This window comes from Microcaecilia unicolor, chromosome 9 (genome assembly GCF_901765095.1).
Source record: "Microcaecilia unicolor chromosome 9, aMicUni1.1, whole genome shotgun sequence".
NCBI lineage: Eukaryota > Metazoa > Chordata > Amphibia > Gymnophiona > Siphonopidae > Microcaecilia > Microcaecilia unicolor.
In genome coordinates, this window is record NC_044039.1 from 3,640,820 (window position 1) to 3,662,865 (window position 22,046).

Below are 22,046 nucleotides of genomic sequence, written 5' to 3' on the forward strand. Positions count from 1 at the left end.
GAAGGAGGAGGGGACGGAGCAAGTTTGGCCTTCACAGGCTCCCGTCACACAGGCCTGGCCTGCCTCTTGGTGACGTAGAGCGCGCGTCATTAGTCAGGGACGTCGCTGAGTGAGTGAGTGAGCGAGGTCGCCTGAGCTCGCGCGTGGACTGTTGTGACTGAGACGGAGTCGGGAAGATGAGCCGCAGCTACAACGATGAGCTCCAGTATCTGGAGAAAATCACCCGGAACTCTTGGCGCATTAAGAAGGCCTTCGTGCCCAACATGCAGGTGCGGGGGAGGGGGGAGGACTGTGACGTAACGGTGGTGGGGGGGGCTGTGAGGACCTCCTGACGTCACAGCCCCTTTCTCAGCTCTAATTGTGACTTGTGCTTCTCAAATTTATGTATTTATTTGTTGCATTTGTATCCCACGTTTTCCCACCTCTTTGCAGGCTCAATGTAACATAGAGGCATATTTTCAAAGCACTTAGCCTCATAGTAACATAGTAGATGACGGCAGAAAAAGACCTGCACGGTCCATCCAGTCTGCCCAACAAGACAACTCGTGTGCTACTTTTTGTGTATACCCTACTTTGATTTGTACCTGTGCTCTTCAGGGCACAGACCGTATAAGTCTGCCCAGCACTATCCCTGCCTCCCAACCACCAGCCCCGCCTCCCATCACCGGCTCTGGCACAGACCGTATAAGTCTGCCCAGCACTATCCCCGCCTCCCAACCACCAGCCCCGCCTCCCATCACCGGCTCTGGCACAGACCGTATAAGTCTGCCCAGCACTATCCCTGCCTCCCAACCACCAGCCCCGCCTCCCATCACCGGCTCTGGCACAGACCGTATAAGTCTGCCCAGCACTATCCCCGCCTCCCAACCACCAGCCCCGCCTCCCATCACCGGCTCTGGCACAGACCGTATAAGTCTGCCCAGCACTATCCCCGCCTCCCAACCACCAGCCCCGCCTCCCATCACCGGCTCTGGCACAGACCGTATAAGTCTGCCCAGCACTATCCCCGCCTCCCAACCACCAGCCCCGCCTCCCATCACCGGCTCTGGCACAGACCGTATAAGTCTGCCCAGCACTATCCCCGCCTCCCAACCACCAGCCCCGCCTCCCATCACCGGCTCTGGCACAGACCGTATAAGTCTGCCCAGCACTATCCCCGCCTCCCAACCACCAGCCCCGCCTCCCATCACCGGCTCTGGCACAGACCGTATAAGTCTGCCCAGCACTATCCCCGCCTCCCATCACCGGCTCTGGCACAGACCGTACAAGTCTGCCCAGCACTATCCCCGCCTCCCAATCACTATCCCCACCTCCCACCACCGGCTCTGGCACAGACCGTACAAGTCTGCCCAGCACTATCCCTGCCTCCCAACCACCAGCCCTGCCTCCCACCACCGGCTCTGGCACAGACCGTATAAGTCTGCCCAGCACTATCCCCGCCTCCCAACCACCAGCCCCGCCTCCCATCACCAGCTCTGGCACAGACCGTACAAGTCTGCCCAGCACTATCCCCGCCTCCCAACCACCAGCCCCGCCTCCCAACACCGGCTCTGGCACAGACCGTATAAGTCTGCCCAGCACTATCCCCGCCTCCCAACCACCAGCCCCGCCTCCCATCACCGGCTCTGGCACAGACCGTACAAGTCTGCCCAGCACTATCCCCGCCTCCCAACCACCAGCCCCGCCTCCCATCACCAGCTCTGGCACAGACCGTACAAGTCTGCCCAGCACTAGCCCCGCCTCCCAATCACTATCCCCGCCTCCCACCACCGGCTCTGGCACAGACCGTACAAGTCTGCCCAGCACTATCCCCGCCTCCCAACCACCAGCCCCGCCTCCCATCACCGGCTCTGGCACAGACCGTATAAGTCTGCCCAGCACTATCCCCGCCTCCCAACCACCAGCCCCGCCTCCCATCACCGGCTCTGGCACAGACCGTATAAGTCTGCCCAGCACTATCCCCGCCTCCCATCACCGGCTCTGGCACAGACCGTACAAGTCTGCCCAGCACTATCCCCGCCTCCCAATCACTATCCCCACCTCCCACCACCGGCTCTGGCACAGACCGTACAAGTCTGCCCAGCACTATCCCTGCCTCCCAACCACCAGCCCCGCCTCCCACCACCGGCTCTGGCACAGACCGTATAAGTCTGCCCAGCACTATCCCCGCCTCCCAACTACCAGCCCCGCCTCCCATCACCAGCTCTGGCACAGACCGTACAAGTCTGCCCAGCACTATCCCCGCCTCCCAACCACCAGCCCCGCCTCCCAACACCGGCTCTGGCACAGACCGTATAAGTCTGCCCAGCACTATCCCCGCCTCCCAACCACCAGCCCCGCCTCCCATCACCGGCTCTGGCACAGACCGTATAAGTCTGCCCAGCACTATCCCCGCCTCCCAACCACCAGCCCCGCCTCCCATCACCAGCTCTGGCACAGACCGTACAAGTCTGCCCAGCACTAGCCCCGCCTCCCAATCACTATCCCCGCCTCCCACCACCGGCTCTGGCACAGACCGTACAAGTCTGCCCAGCACTATCCCCGCCTCCCAACCACCAGCCCCGCCTCCCAACCACCGGCTGTGGCACAGACCGTATAAGTCTGCCCAGCACTATCCCCGCCTCCCAACCACCGGCTCTCGCACAGACCGACAAATCTGCCCAGCACTATCCCCACCTCCCAACCACCAGCCCTGGCACAGACCGACAAATCTGCCCAGCACTATCCCTGCCTCCCAACCACCAGCCCCGCCTCCCACCACTGGCTCTGGCACAGACCGTATAAGTCTGCCCAGCACTATCCCCGCCTCCCACCCACCAGCCCCGCCTCCCACCACCGGCTCTGGCACAGACCATGTAAGTCTGCCCAGCACTAGCCCCGCCTCCCAACCACCGACTCTGGCACAGACCGTATAAGTCTGCCCAGCACTATCCCCACCTCCCACCACTGGCTCTGGCACAGACCGTGTAAGTCTGCCCAGCACCATCCCCACCTCCCAACCACCAGCCCCGCCTCCCATCACCGGCTCTGCCACCCAATCTCGGCTAAGCTCCTGAAGATCCATTCCTTCTGAACAGGATTCCTCTATGTTTATCCCAGTAACATAGTAGATGACGGCAGAAAAAGACCTGCACGGCCCATCCAGTCTGCCCAACAAGATAAACTCATATGTGCTACTTTTTGTGTATACCTTACCTTGATTTGTATCTGCCATTTTCAGGGCACAGACCGTAAACGTCTTGGCCAGCACTAGCCCCGCCTCCCCCCACTGGCTTTGCCTCCCAATCTCGGCCAAGCTTCTGAGGATCCATTCTTTCTGAACAGGATTCCTTTATGTTTATCCCACGCATGTTTGAATTCCGTTACCGATTTCATCTCCACCACCTCCCGCGGGAGGGCATTCCACGTATCCACCACTCTCTCCATGAAAAAATACTTCCTGACATTTTTCTTGAGTCTGGCCCCCTTCAATCTCATTTCATGCGCTCTAGTTCTACCGCCTTCCCATCTAAGGGAAAAGTTCGTTTGCAGATTAATACCTTTCAAATATTTGAACGTCTGTATCATATCACCTCTGTTTCTCCTTTCCTCCAGGGTATACATGTTCAGGTCCGCAAGTCTCTCCTCATACGTCTTGTAACACAAATCCCATACAATTTTTGTTCCTTTCCTTTGCAGCGCTTCAATTTTTTTTACATCCTTCCCACGATATGGCCTCCAAAACTGAACACAGTACTCCAGGTGGGGCCTCACCAACGACTTATACAGGGGCATCAACACCCCCTTTCTTCTGCTGGTCACACCTCTCTCTATACAGCCTAGCAACCTTCTCACTATGGCCACCGCCTTGTCACACTGTTTCGTCGCCTTCAGATCCTCAGATACTATCACCCCAAGATCCCTCTCCCCGTCCGTGCATATCAGACTCTCACCGCCTAACACATACGTCTCCCGTGGATTTCTGCTCCCTAAGTGCATCACTTTGCATTTCCGCTCTTCATCATTGGCAAAAACCTTACTTATAATGCAAAATCAAAAACAACAAAACCTTCAAGAAGTGTCCAACTTCAATACAGTCCAATCAAAAAGTCATTCATAGCACACTTATCTTAGAAGACACGTTGCAAGCCAGTGTTTTGTGCCTATTTTAGTGAACAGATGTTGAGAGATACTTTGATTCCTGAAGCAGGCACATTTTGGTAATAAAGATATTTATCCATTTACCTATGGATCCCTGCCTGGTTTGGTTGTCCTGTATTTGATTCAGCTCAGATTTTTGAAATGGCAGAAATATATGCGTTGTATGCATATAACATACAGATTTATCGTGAGCTTGGGGAGGATTATGTTAGCATTATTACAGAAATTATATTAGTGTTTGAGGTGGTGAGATGATTAACCCAGAACAAGCTTCGATGAAATGTTTATTAGCTGTTTTGATGGACCACCCCTAAAACTTGGTAATCAATGGTTTACATCAGTAGAAAAATCAAGGAGAAAAAAAAATGGTTTAAAACCAAGATGTGAGTGAGGAGATTCCAAATGAAGTTTCATTGTCCAGAGATTTGTCATGGTGATTCTGTTTTAACTTGATTGAAGAGATTAAGGCCCTGTCTACTAAGGCACGCTAGCGTTTTTAGTGCGTGCTAACCGTGTAGACGCCCATAATATTCCTATGGGTGTCTACACAGTTAGCACATGCTAAAAACGCTAGTGCACCTAAGTAAACTGGGCCTCAAGATTTTAGGTGTCTAGCTGGATTATTTTCCAGTTGTGAAGAAACAGATCATCTCCGTAGTTCAATTGCTTCTTTACACCACTGGAATGTAAGATACTTACCCTTGTGCCATGATTATTCATGGCAACTTATTGTACACAGATCTGCTTAAAACATAATTTGCAAAGACCTCGGTATACTCTCAATAAGGCAGATTGTGTGATTTTGGGATTATAAAGCGTATGAACGTGAAACCTGTTTTTAAGATGTGACATAAGTTTCAATTTACTAGCAAGTTGACTTTAAGAAAAATGTACCTGTACGCACTTTAAAATCTGCTAATAAAGCTGTTCTACAGATTCCAGGTGTCATATTGAAGACCACTGTACCTATACGGCTTTCCTCGTAAAGGCCCAGCTCTTTGGAATCAAATTATAGTAGACCAAAGTGCAAAGGACACTCAATGAAATTACGTGGAAATACTTTTAAAACAAATAGGAGGAGCTATTTTTTCACTCAAAGAATAGTTAAACTCTGGAACGCTTTGCCGGAGGTTGTGGTAACAGTGGTTAGTGTATCTGGGTTTGGAAAAGGCCATAGTCTGATATTGAGACAGGCATGGGGAAGCAACTGCTTGCCCTGGGATTGGTTGCATGGAATGTGGCTACTAACTGGGTTTCTGCCAGATACTTGTGACCTGGATTGACCACTGTTGGAAGCAGGACACTGGGCTAGATGGACCATTGGTCTGACCCAGTATGGCTATTCTTGTGGTCAAAGATGATTACAAAACGCAAGTACATTGTCCAAGCACTCTTGGCTATTTGAAGTTGCTGTTTTGTAGCTCAAACATTTTGATTAAACTTTTTGTTATATTTATAATATTTTTATGATTTGTTGTAAACCACTTTGAAGCCTCAGGGAGAAGCGAAGAAACTATGGGCCCTGTTTACTAAGCTGTGCTTTAGCGCGCGCTAATGCTAGACACCCTTATATTCCTGTTTCTAATACAGCACAGCCTTAGATGAGATCCCATCAGCCTCCAAGTCGAGACCATTTCAAATGTTCAAGAAAGGATTGACTTTCCTAGACATTTATACTCTGTACTGGCAGGCAGTATCACATTTTCCTATTGCCAGAAAATTCCTTTACCCTTTTTTTCCCCCCCCTGTGACCCCCTCCCCTTTTTACTTTTCATTTCAGTATTGTACACTGCTTCAGTTCCACAGGAGAGCAGTATAGCAAATTTTATATAAACCTTTGTGGTAGTGTGAGATTTTGTTTGTCAGCTGTATTTAGATATTTTGTTCCATTTTTTTCCCCCATAGGAACCAGCTCTGTAGGTTCTGAGCACCTGGCTAATGACCAAACTCCTTCACTTTTATCCAGAAAGGGGTCATTTGTGTTATGCTTGTCATTGGCAACTATGCTTGCACTGCAGCCATTCTTCCTGAATCTAGCTGGGGTTGCTTTTTTTTTTTTTCTCATGACAGCTTTCAGTTCCAATTCTTATCTCTTCTGTTCTTCCTGGCATATGATTTGCTCTGTCCTGTCTGTTACGGCTGCAGGTGGAAGGGGTGTTTTATGTGAATGATGCTCTGGAGAAGCTGATGTTTGAAGAACTTCGCAATTCTTGTCGTGGGGGTGGTAAGTATAAGCTCCCTGCAGGATCCCAAGGAGTACCTGTTCCTTTTTGCTCATACACGGTGTAATCTCTAGTATTTTACGTTTCTTCACTTCAACATTCCCTTGTTGTGTACTGACATTTTATGTTGTTTCTTCATATTTTTTTTAAATAGTCTCGTAATATTTCTTCTTAATTTGTTATGTAAGCCGCATTGAACCTGAGCTTTCTGGGGACAATGCGGGTTAGAAATCCCTTAATAATTAAATAAATATGTTTCCTTTTCTTGTTTCCAATCTCCTTACTTGCTCCACACCCTCCTTCCTTTGGAGATGAGACTTTTTTTTTTTTCCGGATTCATAGTTCTCTTTCTGCTCTGCTGTTCGTCTTCCTCTGGTGTCCCTCTGTTAAGGCTTGTATCGCTTATATTGCGCTTTGAATCTTGGTAAAATGAAATCTTATATAATAATTCTCACCTCCAACAGGATGTGCCTGGGACCGTGCCTGCCGGAAGTGGTCTGCTAGGCAGGCATGCTCTGACCTCTGTGACATCAGTGACAGACAATTTGGCAAAGCACAACAATCTGAGTGCTGGCCATTAGGACACAGGATTGATAGGAGAGTTTTAAAAGACTGAAGGAACCGAAAGTGTTAAATGGGGGGAGGGGGGGAGTTGTGAATGACTAAAAGTCATGAACATTTGGGAAAGGAAAACAATCTGAGTGCTGGCCATTAGGACACAGGGTAGATAGGAGAGTTTTAAAAGACTGAAGGAACCAAAAGTGTTCGGTGGGGGGGGGGGGGGGAGTTCTGAATGAATGAAAGAAATGAAAATTTACGAGAGGAACACAATCTGAATGCCGGGCATTTGTATACTGGGTACATAGGACACTTTTTTAAAATAATGAAGGACGTGAAAGTATTACATCTTGGGGGAGGGGTGAGGAGGAAAGCGGTGGGGTATCCGGATACTGGGCGTTAGGGCCACGGGGGTACATAGACTTTTGAAAGCCTTAAGGAACCCAAAGTGTGGGAAGGAGGAGGAAAAGGAGGGGAGGGAACGGGGTGAGGGGCATTAGGAACAGGGGAGGGGGCCCTGTCACACACTCTCATTCTCACACACACACTGTCACACAGACAGTCTCACTCTGTCACACACCCGCACATTCACTCTGGCTCTCTCAAACATACACACTCCCAGGAAAACCTTGCTAGCGCCCGTTTCATTCCTTCCAGAAACGGGCCTTTTTTACTAGTGTTTTATAAACACAGTGGAATCTTCATATACTCACTCACAGGATGTTGATGTACAAATTGTAGAGAATCTGAAGATTAAAATCAACCCAGTGACGTGAGGCACCACCAAACTTGGAACAGCACGTGACGCATAGGATATTTTTAATGCTTCCTACCCGGCGTCTCTCCCTCCACTCACCATGCCCTGCTGCTCCTCCTTACCTTTTTAAACCTTTTAATTCTTCACCAGCAGCAAGCAGTGACACATACCCGCTGCTCGCGATGGACCTGAGCTTTCTGTCCTGGTCCTATTTGGAAACAGGAAGTCGCATCAGATGGGAGGCTTAGAGGCCGGCATGAGCAGCTGTTATAAGCTGCTGCTAGCAAATAATTTAAAAGGTTTGAAAAGGTATAGAGAGGCGGCGGGGCGGGAGAGTTGAGGTCCTGATTGCCGGGGTGGGGGGGGGGGGGGATGCTGGGAGTCTTCAGGGATTAATCATATGATTAAAGTTTTTAATCCCACAATTAAATTTGAATAAAACTTTTTATTGTTGCCCATCTCTAATATATTTATATAATATTAGTAAAACATGCCCGTTTCTGGAGGAAATGAAACGGGCGCTAGCAAGGTTTTCCTCCCGAACCCCCCCTCCCTACCCACCCCTTCGGTGTTGTGAAGCCACTGACCGCCATTGCTCCGCACCTCGTCAACGCACGCCACCTTCATCCACTGATGCCATTGCTCCGCCCTCGATCTTTGACGCCATTGCTCCGCCCTCGACGTCATCACGTTTGACGCGAGGGCGGGGCCCAGACACAGTGATTTCGGTGGCTTCACCACCTCGAACCCGAAGGAAGTGCCCGCAGGAAGTGACACTGACGTCAGTGTCCTCAGAACGTTGAGGGTGAGTTTTATTATATAGGATAAGCATTGCCATACTTGGTCAGACCGAAGGTCAATCAAGCCCAATGTCCTGTTTCCAACAGTGGCCAATCCAGGTCACAAGTACCTGACAAGATCCCAAAAGAGTAAAATAAATTTTATGCTGCTTCTCCTAGAAATAAGCAGTGGATTTTCCCGTCCATCTTAATAATGGCATATGGACTTTTCATGTAGGAACTTGTCCAAACCTTTTTTAATACTCTACTAAGCTAACTGCTTTTACCACATTCTCTAGCAATGAATTCCAGAGCTTAATTACACGTTGAGTGAAGAAATATTTTCCCCGATTTGTTTTAAATTTACTTAATAACTTTATTGCGTGCCCTATAATCATTTTAGTTTTTGAAAGAGTAAACAAGCAATTTACCTCTATCCATTCCACTCCACTCAGTATTTTATAGACCTCTGTCATATCTCCCCTCATCCGTCCCTTCTCCAAGCAAGTGCCCTAGCCGCTTTAGTCTTACTTCATAGGGAAGTTGACCCATCCCCTTTATCATGTTCGTCACCCTTCTCTGTATGTTTTATAATTCCGCTATGTCTTTTTTTGAGACATGGAGGCATATTTTCAAAGCACTTAGCCTTCCAAAGTTCCATAGAAACCTATGGAACTTTGGAAGGCTATGTGCTTTGAAAATATACCTCATCGTGACCAGAATTGCACCATGGAGTGATACAAAGGCATTGTAATATTCTCATTTTTGTTTTCCATTCCTTTCTTAATAATTCCTAATTCTGTTTGCTTTCTTAGCCACTGCTGCACACTGACCAGAAGGTTTCAACGAATCAGTGACTACCCCTATGTCCTTTTCCTGGGCAATGACTCCTAATGTGGAACCTTGCATAACATAGCTTAGTTAGGGTTCCTCTTTCCCACATGCATCATCACTTTGCCCTTGCTCACATTAATCATCTGCCATTTGGATACCCAGTCTCGTAAGATCCTCTTGTGATTTGACAACTTTGAATATTTTTGAGTCATCAGCAAATTTTAATCATTTGTTCTCATTTCTAGTGGTCCCAGCACAGATCCCTGGCGAACCCTACTATTTACCCTTCTCCATTGAGAATATTGACCATTCGTCCCTTCTCAATTAACCAGTTCATAATCCTGTCTCATGACTTTCCAGTTTCCTCAGTTGTTCATGAAGTATTTTGTCAAATGTCTTGTGAAAATCCAAATACACAGTATCAACTGGCTCACTGTTATCCACATGTTTACTCACCTCTTCAAAGAAATGCAGTAGATTGGTGAGGCAAGACTTCCCTTGGCTAAATCCATGTTGGCTTTCTCATTAATCCATGCCTACGTATATGTTCAGTAGTTTTGTTCTTTATAATAGTCGCTACCATTTTGCCTGGCACCGACGTTAGGCTCACTGGTCTATAATTTCCTAGATCATCTCTGGAACCCTTTTCAAAAATTGACATTACATTAGCCACCCTCCAATCTTCCAGTAGTATGTTTGATTTTTAAAAGATAAATGATAGAACTTGCAGAGCTATTATTAGTAATATTTTTTAAAATTCTATCAGTACTCTGGGATGTATACCATCCGGTCCAGACGATTTGCTACTCTTTAGTTTGTCAAATTGTCCCATTATGTCTTCAAGGTTACAACAATTTGTTTCGATTCCTCTGAGTCATCACCATTAAATACTTCTTCATCAAGGAAGATGTGGTATCTTCCCCACATCTTCCTCGGTGAAGACCGAAGCAAAGAATTAATTTAGTCTCTCCACAATGGCTTTGTCTTTCCAGAGTGCCCCTTTTATCCCTCGGTCACCTAGTGGTCCAACTGATTCTTTTACTGGCTTCTTGCTTTTAATATACATAAGTTCTTAAGTGCTTTTGCACACACACACACACACATTCATACATATATGTAATGTAATTTATATATCCCTTCCCAGTCTGTTATTTATTGCAGCAATAATCTTTAACTAGCAGCCGTACACCTAAGCTCCTTCCAGGATGCTGCAGTCACGGACCCTGAATCCAGCTACAAGGTGTTGTCCGTGTCTGATGGCTGCTTCCCCTCCCCTGAGTGCCATGAGCACTATCTCTGCAACATCCCCAGCCCTTTCCAGCGTGAGAAACAGAAAGCCTGAGATGGAAATCGGGCCTGTGTCCCTGAGCTACTGGCCAAGCCTTTCTTCCCTTTTTATTCAATAATAGTTTCATAACCTCCTAGGAAACATGATGGGTGCGATTGTTTCTTACTGGTAAATTGCAGTTATTAGTTTACCATTATTTCCATATGTCTAACACCACAATTGTAGGTGATAACCTTTTTATTGGATTAACCTGATAACTGTCAAAGCTTGTTAAAGATCCGTTTAGAGTTCAATCAAACCTATAAATGGCAAGTGACCGACTCACCTGCAAATGCGCAGTAGAGACTTCCCTCTCTGTCCCGCCCCCGCGTCAAGACGTGATGACGGGGGGAGGGGGCAGGACAGAGAGGGAAACTGCGCAGAAGGGGAGGGAGGGAACCGCTGACGTCGCTACCGCTCCCCCCCCCAAGGTAGCCGCTACCGCCCCCCCTCTGAGTCGCCACCACCCCCCCTTCACCCGGCCCGGGCCCTCTCTTCGTTATTCAACTTACAGCAGCGCCGAAACAGCAGCAAGCAGCTGAGCTTCAGCTCCCGTCGGCCTTCCTTCCCTGCCTGTGCCCCGCCCTCGCCGACGTGACGTCACACGAGGGCGAGGCACAGGCAGTGAAGGAAGGCCAACGGGAGCTGTTGCTTGCTGCTGTTTTGGCGCTGCTGTAAGTTGAATAACGAAGAGAGGGCCCGGGCCGGGTGAAGGGGGGGCGGGGGTGACTCTGGGGTGGGGGGGGGGCAGTAGCAGCTACCTTGGGGGGGGAGGGGACATGGGAGGTCTCAGAAGGAGGGGGGCCTTGGAGCTGGGAGGGCTGGACTGAAGGGGGCCTTCCAGCTGGCTGGGAAGAAGGCACGGGGGGGGGGGGCGGGGGCCTTGGAACTGGGGGGGCAAGGGGCCTTGGAACTGGGAGGGAGGGAGGGCAGGGGGGCCCTTACAGTTGTGAGGGAATGGGGCCCCTTACAGTTGTGAGGGAGAGCAGGGGGCCTTGGAACTGGGAGGGAGGGAGGGAAGGGGGCCTTGGGAGCTTGGGGGGAGGGCCTGGGGCCTTGGAACTGGGAGGGAGGGAGGGAAGGCAGGGGGCCTTGCAGCTGGGAAGGGGGAAGGACTGGAGCCTTGGAGCTGGGAGGGAGGGACAGAGGGGACCTTGGAGCTGGCAGGGAAGGAGGATGGCAGGGGGCTTTGCAGCTGCAACGGGAGGGGGGCCTTGGGAAAAAAAAAGCATTCCAATACGCGCCCGTTTTAACGGGCTTAACGGCTAGTAAAACAATATAATATCACTTGCAACGTGTTTGCTTGCTGGTGCTAGAGATTTTGTGTGGCACTTTCTGAATATGGGGATTTACGTGCTGTGTTTGATGGGTCCTTATAAATCTTCTCTCTTTAGGTGCCGGAGGCTTCCTGCCTGCCATGAAGCAGATCGGCAATGTTGCTGCCCTGCCGGGAATTGTTCATGTGAGTTTAATGTTTCTTTAAAGTAGTCCGTACTTCTCAACCCTCTCCTGGGTGGCCATCTAGCAAGATGGGGTTTCAAAGTTGCTACACTAAATAGCAATAAAAACATTTGCAAATATTGGAGACTATTGTATGCATATCGATCTTTGCATATTCATTGGACAGGTTTGAGAACTGCTATAAAGCAGGAAAGAGTGTTTGACCTGTCGAGCACTTGTCTGCTTCTTATGCATCTGAGTTTCACTTTGCTTGCAATGCACTGAAGTGTAGGAGGACTCCACTGATTTCTGCTTGTGTGTTGGTATGTAAGTCCATCTGGGCAGGAAACACTAATTCTGTTTGCCACACCTATAAGCAATCACACCATAGTGAAGGTCTTGGCCTTAATCCATGCCTTTTCATCTTCTCAGTGATGCTGTGACTAAGTTAAGGCTTGAGACCAGCAGAGTGGTTCCAGGTTGGAACATTTCTGCCTATCATTGGTTATTTCTATAATACTACCAGACATATGCAGCACTGTACATATTACATACAGGTACTTTCTCTGTCCCTAGGGGGCTTACAATCTAAGTTTTTTTGTACCTGGGACAGTGGAGTGACTTGCCCAAGGTCACAAGGAACTGCAGTGGGAATTGAACCCAGGTTTCCAGGATCAAAGTCTGCTGCACTAACCATTAGGCTACTCCTCCACTCTTGAAGTGGGTAGCGCGTTGAACAGAGAAAATGAGCAGTTAAGGACAAATGATTGTCGTTTTTTTTTATTTATCTGTGATTATTGGCTGATTTGTTGCAGAGATCCATAGGGCTTCCTGATGTGCATTCTGGTTATGGCTTTGCCATTGGCAATATGGCTGCCTTTGACATGGATAATTCGGAAGCAGTAGTGTCGCCAGGTAAGGAGGGAGTTGGCTGCGGAAGGGCATGAAACCTGCAGCTTCCCGTAGAGCTGAACTGGGTGAACCTTGTTCTGCCCTCAGCATTAGGGTGTCACCATGTAACTGTTCTTGTGTTAGTAATGTATAAAGAAAGACTGATGATAATCAACCATGTGAGCAGCATCGAGGGCATAGAAATTGTGCTTCGTGGTATCTGGGCTGATGATGATTTTGCCTTGTGTGAGGTAGTTTGCCATATTGTTGCGGTGTGTGTTTTCACTGCAGGGTTAATCTACTACTACTTATCATTTCTATAGCGCTACTAGACGTACGCAGCGCTACAGTACAAAGTTAATGAACCTGTACAAAGATGACAGTTATATGTTCTTACCATGATACGCTTGTTTAATTCAATGGAATAAAAAGGATATAAATGCTTCTCAAGACATTTTGAGGCATATTTTCAAAGCACTTAGCCTTCCAAAGTTCCATAGAAACCTATGGAACTTAGCCTCCCAAAGTGCTTTGAAAATATGCCTGATAGTCTCATTTTCAAAACACATAGACTTACAAAGTTACATAGGTTACTATGGGGCTTATTTTCAAAAGAGAAAAATGTCCATACAGTGGCATAAATCCTGCATTTGGGTGCTTTTTATTTAAAAAAAAAAATCCAAATTGGTATTTTTAAAACCAATTTTTAGACTTTTTTTTTCTATGAAGTCTGTCAGAAGTGCCTTCAAATTACAAGCGGGGGCATGTCAGGGGTGTGTTAATGGCAGGATTTGGGCGTTCTAACACTTGGGACAGTTTTCTGCCATAATGGAACAAAACAAAAAAATCCAGGGCTATAAGTTGGATGTTTTGGTCTGGACTTAATGAAGGGGTTCATTTTTTTATTTGCACAGACAGACGTATTTTGATTATTCCTGCAAAAGATTCAGCTTTCTGTACAAGTTATTTGCTTGTTTTCTATTTTGAAATTAGCATAAATAAGGATTCAACAATATCTTTTTCTTTTTCTTTTTTTTTTTGTCTTATTTATTCAACAAGATTATTTTTCTTTCATCAGGGTTTGGATTTGAATGTAATCATAATTTGAATATAAACTAGAGAGTATCCTATTGGGTTGAGTACTCTTTCCTGTCCTGTTGGAAATGGCTGTTGCTGTCTGTTCAGGAAGAGATGATACACTGTCCTGCTGAGCCTTAGATCCCAGCGTAACATACATGGTAATATAGTAAATGACAGCAGATAAAAGATCTGAACGGTCCATCCACTCTGCCCAACAAGATAAACTTATTTTACGTGGTATGTAATACTTTATATGTACATCCGAGTTTGATTTGTCCCTGCCTTTCTCAGGGCACAGACCATAGAAGTCCGCCCTGCACCGGTTTTGTTCTCCAAATACCGGCATTGCCACCCAATGTCTGCTAAGATTCCATAGATGCAGTCCTTCTAAACAGCCACAGCCCAGTGTAAAAATATCCTCATATAGACCCATTTTGATTAGCATGAGAGGATAATTGTCAGGTGAGGGAGGCTCTGAAGGAAGATCTGAATGACCCAGACTGTGCTGCTCTCTCCTTTCTGTGCCATCACTGTGCAGCAGTGAGCCAGCCAGCCCAAGGTATGACTGGGTTCTGACTGTATTGTTTTGCTCCTCAGGTGGCGTCGGGTTTGATATCAACTGCGGAGTGCGGCTCTTGCGCACAAACCTCGATGAGGGTGACGTGCAGCCTGTGAAGGAACAGCTGGCTCAGGCCATGTTTGACCACATCCCTGTCGGTGTGGGATCCAAGGGGGTTATCCCCATGAATGCTAAGTAAGAACCAACACAGCAGCACCGCTTCACAGGACATCTGTCGGACCAAAATAAGCAATAGAAGGGAGCATAGTACCTGGGACCATATGCGGAACTCTTGGTTGACGCAGCTGTGTATACCCAGTGGCACTTTACTTATTAGTAATGTAGATTGTAGAGGATCCATCTTGCTTTCAAGACGGGGGAGAGTTTTTATGAAAGTGGGAAGGAGAGAATTGCAAACCGCTGGGCGGTGCTCTTTGGCCAGCCAGCAGGTGTCACTGTTGAATAATTCTGATATGATAAGCATATGCTCATATGAGGGAACTGTACAGCAGAGCATCTTTTTATGTAGAACAATCAGAATAACATGAGTTAACTAGCCTGACCTGACCTTTCCCTTTTCTTTGTCCACTCTCCGTCTCTGAGCTTCTATATTTTGAACCATGTGCTCTATAGATTTCTTTTTGAAACCCTTTGGTTCAGTTGAGATTGTAAACTGTTTGATTACAGGGAGATACTGAAAGACCAGAGATGGGAAATGGTGGCAGAAGCTGGGCGGGAAGGATAAAAGACAGTTACAGCTGGGGAAGTAAGAGGCAAATGGGACCAAATTCCAGGTTACTGAAGTTTATTTCCTGGGTAATGAAATTCAGTCAGTTTCTATTTTTTTTTTCCAGATAGTGGAGTCATAGGTTAAAAGATTGTATATGAGCAAAGCCCCCCCCCCCCCTCCCCCAAGAGAATTTAATCAAAGGATGATTTAAATGGCTGGAAAATTCTGCACTGTGAGACCAGCACAGGTCAAACTCACTGCTAATTTGTTTTGTTAGGGACCTGGAGGAGGCCCTGGAAATGGGTGTGGACTGGTCTCTGCGGGAGGGCTACGCCTGGGCAGAGGATAAGGAGCATTGTGAGGAATATGGTCGAATGCTACAGGCTGATCCCAGTAAGGTCTCTTCCAAGGCCAAGAAGCGGGGTTTGCCTCAGGTAAGAACAAGACGCAGTGAAACCTGGCAGAATCTGAACAAGGGGTGGGGGGAAGAGATGGAAAAAGGGACACATTTAATTTAACATGGACTCTGTTAACAACAGTCAATACAAAGCAGCTGCAACAATTCAAAATGCACGCATAGCAAAATGAAAAAATTACCCCATGTGTAAATAACCGAGGATATGAGCGTGCAGAACAGCTTTTCACATGCTTTTATCTAATGCCTAGCAGATGTACATGTATAAGAAGCAGCAATTACTTTTCATGGGGGAGAGAGAATAGATGGAGCAGGGCAGGATTAGCACTTACGTACGTGTTTTGTTTGCACCGTCATACGCACCACAGGGGTTTTATTTTCTGACTGGATGATTACATTGGCTGCAAGAAAAGGCAAGTCAACCCCAGCAGAATATAAGAACTGAGCATCACCAGTTCGAGCCTGCCTGTCTCGAGCAATTTGACTTCCAAGCAGAAGAGCTCCTGCATCTGTAAAGAAGACCTTTTTTGTCCTTTGCCATGACAAACTAATCCAATTCCTGGTGCTTTAAGGGGGGAAGCTCTTGCCTGTTTGCAGATTCTGCTTTTCCTTGTCTTGCTCAGTATAAACATTATTCTTTTTTTTTTTTTTTTTAATACTTGCGCTCTGTGTGTATCCTTTTCATCTGTAATCAGACGTTTCCTTGTTTTCTCGTTACATGAAGCTGGGAACTCTGGGAGCAGGAAACCATTACGCTGAGATTCAGGTGGTGGATGAAATTTATAACGAGTATGCGGCCAAGAAAATGGGCATCGACCACAAGGGGCAGGTGTGCGTGATGATCCACAGTGGCAGCCGTGGCCTGGGCCACCAAGTTGCTACAGGTGAGTTATGAAATAATGTGGAACTCGCTCATTTACGCTGTGAATTTGCTCAGTAGTTAGTGGGAAGAGTCTCAGACTGGAAATTGAAATTGTAACTGACATCGTCATTCAGACAGATCTCCCTGTACCTTGCAAGGGACAACATATCCCCCTTAATAGCCAGAAAATGGCTGTTGAGGTGCTTGTGCTGTTTTTTTAGATGCCTTGGTGGCTATGGAAAAAGCCATGAAGAGGGACAAGATCATAGTGAATGACAGACAGCTAGCGTGTGCCAGGATCTCCTCAGACGAGGGACAGGACTACCTAAAGGGCATGGCAGGAGCTGGCAACTATGCGTGGGTCAACCGCTCTTCCATGACCTTCCTCACTAGACAGGTATTTTTTTTTTTTTTGTTACATTTGTACCCTGCGCTTTCCCACTCATGGCAGGCTCAATGCAGCTTACATGGGGCAATGGAGGGTTAAGTGACTTGCCCAGAGTCACAAGGAGCTGCCTGTGCCTGAAGTGGGAATCCAACTCAGTCCCTCAGTTCCCCAGGACCAAAGTCCACCACCCTAACCACTAGGCCACTCCTCCACTGTTGCTACTATTTGAGATTCTACATGGAATGTTGCTATTCCACTAGCAACATTCCATGTAGAAGTCGGCCCTTGCAGATCACCAATGTGGCCGCGCAGGCTTCTGCTTCTGTGAGTCTGACGTCCTGCACGTACGTGCAGGACGTCAGACTCACAGAAACAGAAGCCTGCGCAGCCTTCTACATGGAATGTTGCTAGTGGAATAGCGACATTCCAAGTAGAATCTCCAATAGTAGCAACATTCCATGTAGAATCTCCAATAGTATCTATTTTATTTTTGTTACATTTGTACCCTGCGCTTTCCCACTCATGGCAGGCTCAATGCAGCTTACATGGAGCAATGGAGGGTTAAGTGACTTGCCCAGAGTCACAAGGAGCTGCCTGTGCCTGAAGTGGGAATCGAACTCAGTTCCTCAGGACCAAAGTCCACCACCCTAACCACTAGGCCACTGTGTTGTGTCTAATCTTAAGCACCTGAGCTTCTGGGGTCATACAAAAGGCAAAGCCCTGGACTTTAAGAGCAACAACTTTCTTAAAAGAAGGAGTGCTTTTAAAGAAGCACCAGCAAATTGGGAAGTTCTTGGACATCTGAACTAAAGACAGCAATATTAAAAGCAGTTAATCTTAGAGGATGAATGGTTAGAGCCATGTTCAAAACCTAGTGCCGCTTGTGTTCTTGGGCAAGCCATTTATCCCTCCACTGCCTTGCGTACAAACTTAGATCGTAAATCCTCTAGGGACAAGGATATGCCTATTGGGAGGGTGTGAGTATTTGGTAGAGATCCAAAGAGGAAGACGGCAAATCATCTGGGTTAAGGAGAGCTCATTCAAGCACTCGGAAACATCTGCATCTGGTAGCTAGGTAAGGTCGTTATCAGGATATGCCAGAAGACTTGGGCGGACTGGCTGTTGTGTACTGTCCTACTATTTGCTCCTGTCCTCGTTGTGGAGCTGTGGCCAGGTACCCGACAGCAGTCCATGTCCCCCTCGCCAGTGTTGACATAGCTCCATCTCCTGCTGTTGGACTGCTGGATACCCCAATGATCGTCCCCTGATGTGGCTTTTCTGAGTAATCAGAGATGATAGTAATCTGGTCTCTGCTCTTGCATCTTGTTCTATACTGACAGGGAAGCACTGTCTAACTGAGGGGGAAGAGTGGCCTGTAAATCTGAAATTTGAGTACAAAATAAATCCAGGTAAACTTGAGATTTACTCTTCCATTTTCAGGCTTTTGCAAAAGTCTTCAACACCACCCCAGATGACCTGGATTTGCATGTGATCTACGATGTGTCTCACAACATCGCTAAGGTGGAGCAGCATGTGGTGGATGGGAAGGAGAAGACACTGCTAGTGCACAGGAAAGGATCTACGCGAGCCTTCCCACCCCACCATCCACTCATTGCTGTGGATTACCAGGTACTCTTGACCGAGATACTCTGTGGGGTCCAGTCTGCATGGTCCCGACTGAAATAAGGATGTAACGGTGTCCAACAAAGGTTCTCAGTAGAAAAGCCACAGCGTTAACTCTGTGACTCCCATAGCAAAGGGGAACACTGGTGGTGGGAGGCGAGGATAGTGCTGGGCAGACTTATACGGTCTGTGCCCTAAAGAGGACAGGTACAAATCAAGGTAGGGTATACACAAAAAGTAGCACATATGAGTTATCTTGTTGGGCAGACTGGATGGACTGTGCAGGTCTTTTTCTGCCATCATCTACTAAGTTACTATGTTTTTCCTCACTTATCATGATTCTTTACCTCTTTTTCAGAGGAGCAGCAGGCTTTTGCTATAAGCCCGTCTTGTGCTCGATATGTAGTTATGCTTCCTCACACCCGAGCAGAAGCTTTCTGAATTAACTTTTTTTTCCTTGGTTTAGAAATGTCTCAATCAGTTTGGGAAAATATATGTTAAGAACATTTTCAGATGGAAATTAACCAGGACAGTTGTGTGCTTGGCATTTCAGCTAACAGGACAGCCCGTTCTGATCGGTGGAACCATGGGAACATGTAGCTACGTCTTGACGGGGACTGAGCAAGGCATGACCGAGACATTTGGAACAACTTGCCATGGAGCTGTGAGTTTCAAACAAAACGGGGACTCGGGAATGAGGCTGTGTACACTCGGCGGAAGGGAAAAGGGGGAGAAATGTGGCTCATTTTTGAGAGCGCGACATTCTGATTGGTTTTTCAATGCCGATTGCACTGCTATGACTTTGATCCTCAGTGTGAGAATAGGAGCTTTCCCAGACTTTAGACAATTATTCAGCTTTTCTAAAGAATGAAAAAGGAATCGGAAATAGAAAAGAGATACTGTCATAGTTCCCCTCTTTTTCTCCACTGTATATCACGCAATTATTTACAGAACTCTTTCTAATTACTCCTGGTTGTTAGTCATTCTCTTGTACCAAATGACAAGTTAAATTCTGTCACTTTTTCAAATTTCTGTATGATATATGTAGTGAAGAATTTGTTCTGTCGTAAAGTACATAAGTACATAAGTAGTGCCATACTGGGAAAGACCAAAGGTCCATCTAGCCCAGCATCCTGTCACCGACAGTGGCCAATCCAGGTCAAGGGCACCTGGCACGCTCCCCAAACGTAAAAACTGTGTCTTGCCTTTTCAGGGACGTGCTCTATCCAGAGCCAAGTCTCGCCGTAACTTGGACTTCCAGGATGTGTTAGACAAACTGGCAGACATGGGCATAGCCATCCGAGTGGCATCACCAAAGCTGGTCATGGAAGAGGTATGAAAAGCCTGTGTCTTACAGTGACACAGATTAGGAGACATCTTTCCCAAACAGCATCGCAGCATCTAAAGCTGGGTCAATGGCGTACCGAGGTGGGGACGGTCCACCCCGGGTGCACGCCGCTGGGGGGTGCCGCGGCACGCGCCTGTCAGCTGCGTTCGCTAACTTCGCTGCAGCTCCCTCTGCCCCAGAACAGGTTACTTCCTGTTCCGGCCGGGGCAGAGGGAGCTGCAGCGAAGTTAGCGAACTCAGCTGACAGGCGCACGCCGCGGCACCCCCCCCCCCCCCCCAGCGGCGTGCACCCGGGGGGGGGAGGTGTCATTTCGCCTGGGGGGGGGGGGCGCATCGGCGATCCGCCCCGGGTGTCATGCTGGCTAGGATCGCCACTGAGCTGGGTCACACTGTGTCTTGCTGTGGTGGCCTTTTACTTCTTTTGAAAAGTAGCCATTATCTGGTTGTGACTATTGAGGTGTTTCCTCTTTGCACAAACAGAGTTACCATTTCCTTATAGGTCACAATAAGCATGTTGGAAGTTGCATAAAAAGGAAAAAAAAATCATCATCTCCAGTAAACAATATCCCATAGTAAAGTTTTTCAGAGACTGTCATACGAGCGTGTATCTCTGAAACTTACTCCAATTTTTCCAAATTAGAGAACAATATGCCCATTTGTGGTGTCTCGATAAGAAAACACTGTAATGAGGGGTCCAACGGTTGTCTCGCTGCGAATTGCTATATATAGAAAAATTTGGTATAAGTCTACTGAAAATGCTTATTCTCAGTTCTTATTGTAAGTTGCAGTGTGTGTGTGTTTGTCAGGTTCTACAATGTACTTTAACAATGACTTGCAACATCCGAATGAGAAATCTTGAGCTAACGTTTTCAAAGTAACAGGAGTAGCTGATTTGTAAAGCACAGTCCAGGTGTTCTAACTTCTTAGAGGTTCTAGCTGAGCTTTTGTCATTTGATGTCCCAGGATTATCTTTAAGAAAATACCCCGTGGATCCTGATTCTAACAGTGTTGTCACAACACAGGACCTCCTGTTGATGAATTTAGCAACTTATGATCAGAACTGAGACTGTTGGAACTCAGTGAGGGATCCTGCAAGATAAGCTTTATAAAAGCCTTTTAAAAAAAAATTAATACTGAGATGATTGACATGTTCTAAGGAAACCTCGGTACACAGAAATCCCTAGTTCTGTCAGAGTATGTGCATGCACTGTGCTGGACTTTGGACCTCGATCACGACAAGGGTAGTTCATTGCCGTTTACCGGGGTGCAGAGTGGTAGGTAGGACAGTAACAATAAGTTACAGTGAAGCTTAGGTGTCTCACCAACTTTTTTATCTTTCCAGGCACCAGAGTCGTACAAGAATGTGACAGATGTGGTAAACACATGCCATGACGCTGGCATCAGCAAGAAAGCCATCAAACTCCGACCAATTGCAGTCATCAAGGGCTAGTAACTAGGCTGGAATTATTCAAATCTGAAATGGTCCAAGAGCTTGGCCTAAAAGCTCACCCCCAGTGAGGTTTATCAGATCACTCTAGGTTGAGGGCTTTGACATTATTTTCCTAATTTCAGCAGATCTGATAAAACCTGCTAGTATGTGGGTCTTTGGATTGTAAGATTATTGACTAAACCATATTGGGTCCTTTGCTCCAGTCCCCCCTTATCTCCAAAAAAGAGTGGCAAGATGAATACCAACACCCTTACTTCACAGTTTTACAAGGGACTTTTGTCTGAGGTCTGGCTCCTGCTAGTTAGAACAATGGAGCACTGACCAGCCACGCTGGACATGAGGTGGGTTGTTTTTTTTTGTTTGTTTGTTTGTTTGTGTTTGTTTAGGTCGAGCCAACGAGTTAGATTTCAGGCAGCAGAATTTGCTCAGCCCCTTTACATGTTTTCTATGAAGAAAATAGTTGATTTCCACATTATGTATCATTTGGTTCCTCTTTGCTGTTCAGGGTTCCACTTTTTGGAGACCTAAAAGTTCATGCATTGCTGGCAAAGACTGTTTTGTGCGAAATGCCGGGATCTTTCAGACTTGAAATAAAAAGATTATGCATTCAAAAAGGACTGCATTGCAAAGTGTGTGTATGTGT

General features: G+C 47.1%; 1 protein-coding gene across 1 annotated transcript; it reads left to right on the forward strand.

Annotated features, from left to right (window-relative positions):
• The first annotated feature begins 74 nt into the window (after positions 1-74).
• Positions 75-22,020, forward strand: RTCB (RNA 2',3'-cyclic phosphate and 5'-OH ligase). Its single transcript, XM_030215479.1, has 12 exons — positions 75-269; positions 6,286-6,364; positions 12,012-12,079; positions 12,873-12,972; positions 14,626-14,782; positions 15,595-15,751; positions 16,457-16,616; positions 16,816-16,991; positions 18,423-18,611; positions 19,159-19,269; positions 19,819-19,938; positions 21,296-22,020. Exons 1-12 carry the CDS (start codon positions 177-179, stop codon positions 21,401-21,403), a joined length of 1,518 nt encoding a protein of 505 aa, XP_030071339.1. The 5' UTR covers positions 75-176; the 3' UTR covers positions 21,404-22,020.
• The last annotated feature ends 26 nt before the right edge of the window (positions 22,021-22,046 follow it).

Excerpts from the sequence above, each read along its gene's own strand:
- RTCB (XM_030215479.1), top strand. The coding sequence starts at position 177 with ATGAGCCGCAGCTACAACGATGAGCTCCAGTATCTGGAGAAAATCACC. Across the intron at positions 12,973-14,625 it reads GGAAGCAGTAGTGTCGCCAG|GTGGCGTCGGGTTTGATATC; the intron begins GTAAGGAGGGAG and ends TTTGCTCCTCAG. Across the intron at positions 16,992-18,422 it reads TGACCTTCCTCACTAGACAG|GCTTTTGCAAAAGTCTTCAA; the intron begins GTATTTTTTTTT and ends TTCCATTTTCAG.